Source organism: Planococcus citri, chromosome 4 (genome assembly GCF_950023065.1).
Source record: "Planococcus citri chromosome 4, ihPlaCitr1.1, whole genome shotgun sequence".
NCBI classification, from domain to species: Eukaryota; Metazoa; Arthropoda; class Insecta; order Hemiptera; family Pseudococcidae; genus Planococcus; species Planococcus citri.
Window position 1 is genome coordinate 62,196,287 of NC_088680.1, and position 6,891 is coordinate 62,203,177.

The 6,891-nt window shown below is 34.7% G+C and overlaps 3 protein-coding genes across 3 annotated transcripts in view; 2 read left to right on the top strand and 1 right to left on the bottom strand.

Annotated features, from left to right (window-relative positions):
• The window catches only part of spidey, a 30,531-nt gene extending 27,621 nt beyond the window's left edge, over positions 1-2,910 (top strand). Inside the window, exons 5-6 of the mRNA XM_065363523.1 lie at positions 1,990-2,205; positions 2,284-2,910. Of these exons, the coding sequence (XP_065219595.1) occupies positions 1,990-2,205; positions 2,284-2,403 (336 nt within the window). The 3' untranslated portion in view covers positions 2,404-2,910. The remainder of the gene's footprint in view (positions 1-1,989; positions 2,206-2,283) is intronic.
• Positions 2,573-4,785, bottom strand: LOC135845059 (mitochondrial GTPase 1). Its single transcript, XM_065363522.1, has 8 exons — positions 4,472-4,785; positions 4,331-4,395; positions 4,065-4,265; positions 3,847-3,994; positions 3,593-3,751; positions 3,430-3,511; positions 3,250-3,353; positions 2,573-3,170 (listed from the first exon to the last, which is right to left on the bottom strand). The coding sequence occupies exons 1-8, from the start codon at positions 4,569-4,571 to the stop codon at positions 3,061-3,063; spliced, it is 969 nt and encodes a 322-aa protein (XP_065219594.1). The 5' UTR covers positions 4,572-4,785; the 3' UTR covers positions 2,573-3,060.
• Positions 4,786-5,020: 235 nt separating this feature from the next.
• Positions 5,021-6,859, top strand: Galphai (G protein alpha i subunit). The gene is made up of 6 exons (XM_065363521.1): positions 5,021-5,294; positions 5,366-5,550; positions 5,627-5,913; positions 5,990-6,084; positions 6,164-6,352; positions 6,428-6,859. Exons 1-6 carry the CDS (start codon positions 5,177-5,179, stop codon positions 6,616-6,618), a joined length of 1,065 nt encoding a protein of 354 aa, XP_065219593.1. The 5' UTR covers positions 5,021-5,176; the 3' UTR covers positions 6,619-6,859.
• Positions 6,860-6,891: the final 32 nt, after the last annotated feature.

A 6,891-nucleotide genomic window follows, 5' to 3' on the forward strand; every position in this document is an offset into this window, starting at 1 on the left:
TGAATTTTTTTCCAACATTTTGGAACAAAACAAATTCCAAGTGTCCACCTGGAAACTGGACCAAATGCAGATGAACTCGTTAAGTGGGTCCAAAATAAGCCACTACTCGATTTTTAGTAACCTAAATTATTTTCACGCCATTCTGGAGAAAATTTAAAATTCTGGTGAAATTGAAAATCGCGCTGGAGGCTCCAGAATGTCTCGAAATGATGAAATTCGGATTTGGGAAGTTGGATTTAGACGAGACTAAGTCATTTGCGTGAATTTAAAAAAATTTTCCTTCGAACAGCGAATTTTTGATTTTTTGAAATTTTTTCCAATATTCTGGATAGAAAAACACACGTCTTGAAGAGTCCACAACTCAGAAATCGGGCCAAATGCACATCAACTCGTTAAGTGAGTCCAGAACAAGACAACGCCAAACTCAGAGTCAATTTCCACACCTTCTGGAAAAATTTAAAATTCTGGAGAATTTGAAAATCGTGCTGGAGGCTCCAGAATTACTCAAAATAATGAAATTTGAATTTGGGAGGTTGGTCTTAGATGAGAATAAGACACAAATCAATTTTCAGTAGTCAAAATCAATTTTCACGTCTTCTGGAGAAATTTTAAAATTCTGGAAAAATTGAAAATCCCGCTGGAGGCTCCAGAATGTCTTGAAATGATGAAATTTGGATTTGGGAAGTTGGATTTAGACGAGACCAACTCAACCAAGTCATCTACGTAAATTGTAAAAATTTTCCTTCAAACGGAGAATTTTTGATTTTTTGAAATTTTTTCCAATATTCTGGACAGAAAAACACGTCTTGAGGAGTCCACAACTCAAAAAATCGGACCAAATGTAGACCAACTCGTTAAGTGGTTCCAGAATAAGCCAAAGCCAAACTCAAGAGTCAATTTCCACACCTTCTGGAAAAAATGTAAAATTCTGAAGAATTTAAAAATCGTGCTGGAGGCTCCAAAATTACTCAAAATAGTGAAATTTGAATTTAGGAGGTTGATTTTAGACAAGACGAAGTCATTCTCGCGAATTTCAAAAATTTTCCTTCGAACAGAGAATTTTTGATAATTTAAAATTTTTTTCAATACTTATTCCGGACAAAAAAACACACCTGAGAGGCCCAACTGGAAATCAGGGCAGACGCAGATAAACTTTTTGAATATGACGAGAGTAAGCATCAACTCGATTTTTAGCTGCCCAAATCAATTTTCACGCCCTCTGGAGAAATTTTAAAATTCTGGAGAAAACGAAAATCGTGCTGGAGGCTCCAGAATGACTAAAAATAGTTAAATTCGGAATTGAAGGAATCATTTTAGACAAGAAAACGTGATTCTTGCAAATTTCAAAAATTTTCTTACGAACAGAAAATTTTTGATTTTCAAAATTTTTCTCTCTTTCTGGTCAAAAAACGCACTCCAGGTGTCCGCTTGGAAATTCGGCCAAATTTGCATCAATTCCTTAAAATAGACCGAGAATAAGCTTATAACCTGAATTTTAGCTGCCAAAATTGATTTTCACACCTTCCGGAGAAATCTAAAATTGCGCTGGAGGCTCCAGTAAAAGAGGAAATGGTGAAATTCGGTTTTTGGGAGTTGATAATTGTTTCCAAAAACAAATTTCCGTTATTTTTACTGAACAAGATACAAATATTTTTGAAAAAGGCATCAATTGCCGAAAATAGACAATTTTTAATTTTCAAAAATTCTCCAAAAAATCAATTTGGACAGTTGAAGTTTGGCTTATGAAGGTTTTAGACTATGCTCTTTCCAAAATTCGGAGTCTCTTTCAAATCAGATGCCAACATCTCGAAAGCTTCCCTCGTCAGATTCAATTTATGAATCAGGCGTTCTCAAAGTTCTACATACATAAAAATTATGCCTAGGTATCTTTATATGAACACATCTCTACATTGAGAACCCCTTGAACTCTTTCCAGCCCAACTCACCCATCTGAAACAGACCCGAATACTCAAAAAAATCATTTTACAGATGTTCGTATCGAAATTCTCCGAAGACTTGGCCACCGAATACGGTAAACGTGGAATCATCGTACAATGCATCTTACCCGGATACGTCGCCACAAAAATGAGTAAAATCAAGAAACCATCGTTGTTCAGCCCTAGCCCAAAAACTTTCGTAGAATCCGCCTTGAAAACTGTCGGCATCGAATCTCACACCGTTGGATACTGGCCTCACAACATCATGGTAAATTCTACAATCCATTTTTCCTAGATCACTAACTCGAACAAGAATGATTTTAACCTTTTATTTTCATCATTTCAGCCCGGTATATTGGCATCTTTATATAGCTTCTCCTCTAAGCTCGTATCGTGGACTGTGATGAACCAAATGTTGCAAATTCGTACCAAGGCTCTCAAACACAGCAAGAAATCATCGGACTAAGTTTTCGATACAACATCAGCGTCGGGCAGAGATTTATTATACACGAACATGCATTTTCTCTCTTTTTTTTCTTCTTATACTTATACGTGTACTAAATACATTCAACGAACGCGTCAACAACTCGAAATTAATCATTCCATATTATTTTTTGAAAAAAAAATTCAAAGAGTCTGATAAAATATATACTTTAAGATTTAAATTCATGTTCCTGGTTAAGTTACGTATGTATTTCGGTTTGTAAAATAATTTTAAATTTTTTCGTTAGCGTTCAAGATCACAACAGTACACGCTAGTCAAGCACAGCTAAATATTTATTATTTTGTTGAATACTGCGAGATGTCGAGTGTAGTGTGATATGATATGTTTTTAATTAATGGTGATATAACGTCGGAGTGTACGTTATAAGAAAATCTGTACAGGATTATAAGTTTCTCGGTGATAATTATAAAAAGTATTTTAAGGTTTTGTTTTGTAAAAATGATGTAATAAAGTTCAGTTTCAGTTCCATATAGTGGAAAAATCATTTTAGAGTAGTTCAAACTTATTATTTCCAGTAACGAATCAACACGCTAAAAACCATTTACGAATTTTTCTCAACTTAAAAATACTGTATCACAGACAGAAGAAGTAAACCAGTTCGAATAATCGAACGTATTCTCAAGGCAGAATATCGGCATCCAATAAAACTGGCCCCAACGTGCCATTTCTAAAAGCAAGAACGAAATCTTTCGCAGCTAAATCCATATCTGGTTTACGTTCCATATTATCTGAAAACGAAACAACCCAACGAATTAATTATTTCAGTCGACATAATCGTTCTTTAAAAAATAAATCGAGGTTTCTTACTGGCAACTTTTCGATTATTGAACATATTTTTTTTAATGGCGTATTGAGCTAGCAGTAGATAAACATCATCGCACGGTTTCTCAATTCCGAAAAAATCCATATAGCTGTGAAATTACGATAAAAATTATCGTTAAAACGAAAATAAAGCGAGATAACTCGCAAAATCGAGCGATAGATTACCTATGATTGTAATTCCTATTCATCCAGTATAAAATATAATCAGCTATGACCATAATTCCAACCATATGATCTTGAAAACAAGCTAAAAAAAACACGACTAAATTAATACCAAAAGAAAGAATATTTTCAAACGTGCAAAATTAAAACACATCTCGATACATACCACACAAAGCTAGTTTCATGCCAACATCAACATTCGGTATCTTCGGAGTCAATATACCAGGTGTATCGTATACGTATACCGGAGGTTCGAAACTAATTTTAATACGAGTTAGAACACTTTTGGTAATACCAGCTCTGGCGCCGACAGGAGTTGCTCCTCCTTGAGACAAAAATTCAAATTCGATTACAAACGATGAAAAAAAATTCATCGTGAGATTGAAATTAATCGACGACGTAAGTACCTATATGTATTACCTTTATTCAACGTAGCTGCTCTTACAGCGTTTATCAACGAAGATTTGCCCACATTCGGTACACCGATTATCATCACACCATATTCTCTATTTTCCGAACGATTGTATCGCATAGATTGCGAAATGACTTTTTTTATTTCAGGTATTACCTAAAAAGATAAATACGTGTGAAAATAAAATATCGCCAATGTTAAGATAAAACACGTCTGTCATTCTTACGTTTTTGATTTCAGCTGATTTATCCCTTTTGCAATTGGTGAATAAGACTTTATCGATTTTCTCAGAAGCATAAATATAATCAGTAATCGGTTGATAGAACTTCGGGTTGACCAAATCCATCTTATTCAATACCAAAATATGAGGTTTGCCTGTTCCTAAAAACTCGAGCTTGAAATTAGGATTCCTTCCGGTGATGGGGATCTGTGAAAATCGTACGATTAGTTGTATTTAGATAGAAGATTGAATTAAGGAATGATTAACAGTACCCGAGCATCGTGAACTTCAATAATGCAGTCAATTCTAGACAGTTTCTGTTGCATTTTTTTCATACCTGAAATATTATGTGGAAAAAATTGTTCAATTTATACCGAGTGATGGAGTTTGAAAGCGATTGAAAATTACTTTACCTCCTGACATGTGTCCTGGGAACCACTGTAATCTTTCTCTATTCGTCATGACGAATTTTTGACGAAATTCTTGCATCAGAGGAAATTTTAATACCGGCATGTTTATCAGTTCAAATTTACTTGCATCAAAAGAAACACTACGTAAAAAACACGTAGAACTGGAGAACCGAATGAAGCAGAAGTGTAAATCTCACTCAACGAAGTAATTTTTTACAAGATCTATCTAAACTTTCGTACAAAATTATTCATTTCATTCAAAAGAAAATAAAAAATTATTTCAAATTTTCAAATTCAAAATTCTTCTTTTCCAAAAAATGATAAAAAACCAACCCAAATTTCTCCTCCAGCCTGGTGAAATTCTATTTTCAGAAAAAATATCGACTACACTAGCGCTCCTAACGAACAAAACGCAAACTAATCCAAAATTTCACCAGGCAGGCAGGCACGTTGCGCTATCCAGTTTTCAAACGAACCATCCACGGTGTTTTATTCGGTAGAAGTTGTTGGGTGTATTTTATTTTTATGATTAGTCCGTTACACTTTTTTTGTTGTAGTTATTTTAGTAGTGTTAGTCCAGTTTTGTAATAATTTTTCAAGTAATTCCGTCAAATAAACTCCAATTCTCATAGCGTAGTGTTCCCAATAGTTAAAATACTTTCGATGCTTAAATAATTCAACCGCGTAGTGCAATAAAACTCCAACAAGATGGGTTGCGCTATAAGTTCAAACGAAAAAGAAGCTGTCGAACGTTCGAAGAAAATAGATAAAGATTTACGCGCCGATGGAGAAAGACAAGCCAGAGAAGTGAAATTACTCCTACTAGGTGAGTTTCCATCCATCCCGAGTGGTATTAAACCCCTACCTAGTACCGGTTACTAAAAATGTGTTTCACAGGGGCTGGAGAATCGGGCAAAAGTACCATCGTAAAACAGATGAAAATCATTCACGAGACGGGATATTCGCGCGAAGAATGCGAAGAATACAAACCAGTCGTTTACAGTAATACTATACAGAGTTTGATGACTATTATTAAAGCTATGGATCAGTTAGGGATCAGTTTCAACGACAGAAATGATATCGTAAGTTGCATCGCGATGGAAACCATAGATACATCTGTACAGACTTTGTAATAATTCGAGTACTTTTTTTACGCAGGAAAAAGTCAAACAATTCTACGAGCTGGCTCGTTACGTCGAAAGAGGAGAAATCAAACGCGAACTGTTCACTTTAATGAAACATTTATGGAATAATCCAGGAGTACAGCATTGTTTCACCCGATCTCGAGAATATCAATTAAACGATTCAGCTGCCTATTATCTAAATGCTCTGGATCGTATATCTCAATCCGATTACATTCCTACTCAACAAGATGTACTGAGAACTCGAGTTAAAACTACAGGCATCATAGAGACAACTTTCACTTTTAGGGGATTACATTTCAAGTAAATTTCACCCCTCCTGATGCATTTTTCATTCCATAAAGTAGGAACGAAATAATAAATCTGTAACTTGTTTCAGAATGTTCGACGTTGGTGGTCAAAGATCGGAAAGAAAAAAATGGATTCATTGTTTCGAAGGTGTAACTGCGATCATATTCTGCGTTGCGTTATCAGGTAGGTACTTGACTACGTGATTCATATTCGAAGAAAAATTCCTCTGAATCAGCATCTTATTTTTATCGTGTAATTACAGGTTACGATTTAGTTCTGGCTGAAGACGAAGAAATGAATCGAATGATCGAATCGATGAAATTATTCGACTCCATTTGTAATAGTAAATGGTTCGTGGAGACATCCATAATACTATTTCTAAACAAGAAAGATCTTTTCGAAGATAAAATCAAAACGAGCCCGTTAACGATCTGTTTCCCAGAATACGCCGGTAATATATTCGTTCACATTTCGATTAAGATTATCGTTTATCTGTATAATAATTGCATTTACGCTTTTTTCAAAGGCTCGAATTCGTACGAAGAATGCGCCGCATACGTTCAAATGAAATTTGAATCGTTGAACCGAAGAAAGGAGCACAAAAGTATTTACACTCATTTCACATGCGCCACAGATACGAACAATATTCAATTCGTATTCGACGCTGTAACCGATGTAATCATCAAAATGAACTTAAAGGACTGCGGGTTATTTTAAAGTTACGATTTTTTCTCTTTTTTTTGTATAATATGCCATAAAGTATACGTAACACCTTAAATGCCATATTATTTATCTTTTCTAAGTTCTTCATTAACGAACAAAAATGTATATTTGTAAACTATTCTTAAGGATAACGAACTGTGTTACGTTGTGGATCTACATCTTATGAGAATCGTTGATCGGTAATTCGCTACTTGTTGACTTTACCATTGTTTTATTGTTTTTTTTTTTCTATAAATCTCAGCACCCTGAACAAATTTCTCCCCACTG

What these genes read in the sequence shown, in the direction of transcription:
- Galphai (XM_065363521.1), top strand. Translation starts at nt 5,177, where the DNA reads ATGGGTTGCGCTATAAGTTCAAACGAAAAAGAAGCTGTCGAACGTTCG. An exon ending in AGTGAAATTACTCCTACTAG is followed by an intron (nt 5,295 to 5,365) that starts GTGAGTTTCCAT and finishes TGTGTTTCACAG; the next exon opens with GGGCTGGAGAATCGGGCAAA. An exon ending in TTTAGGGGATTACATTTCAA is followed by an intron (nt 5,914 to 5,989) that starts GTAAATTTCACC and finishes AACTTGTTTCAG; the next exon opens with AATGTTCGACGTTGGTGGTC.
- LOC135845059 (XM_065363522.1), bottom strand. Translation starts at nt 4,571, where the DNA reads ATGCCGGTATTAAAATTTCCTCTGATGCAAGAATTTCGTCAAAAATTC. An exon ending in CCCAGGACACATGTCAGGAG is followed by an intron (nt 4,396 to 4,471) that starts GTAAAGTAATTT and finishes ATAATATTTCAG; the next exon opens with GTATGAAAAAAATGCAACAG. An exon ending in AATAGGAATTACAATCATAG is followed by an intron (nt 3,354 to 3,429) that starts GTAATCTATCGC and finishes GTAATTTCACAG; the next exon opens with CTATATGGATTTTTTCGGAA.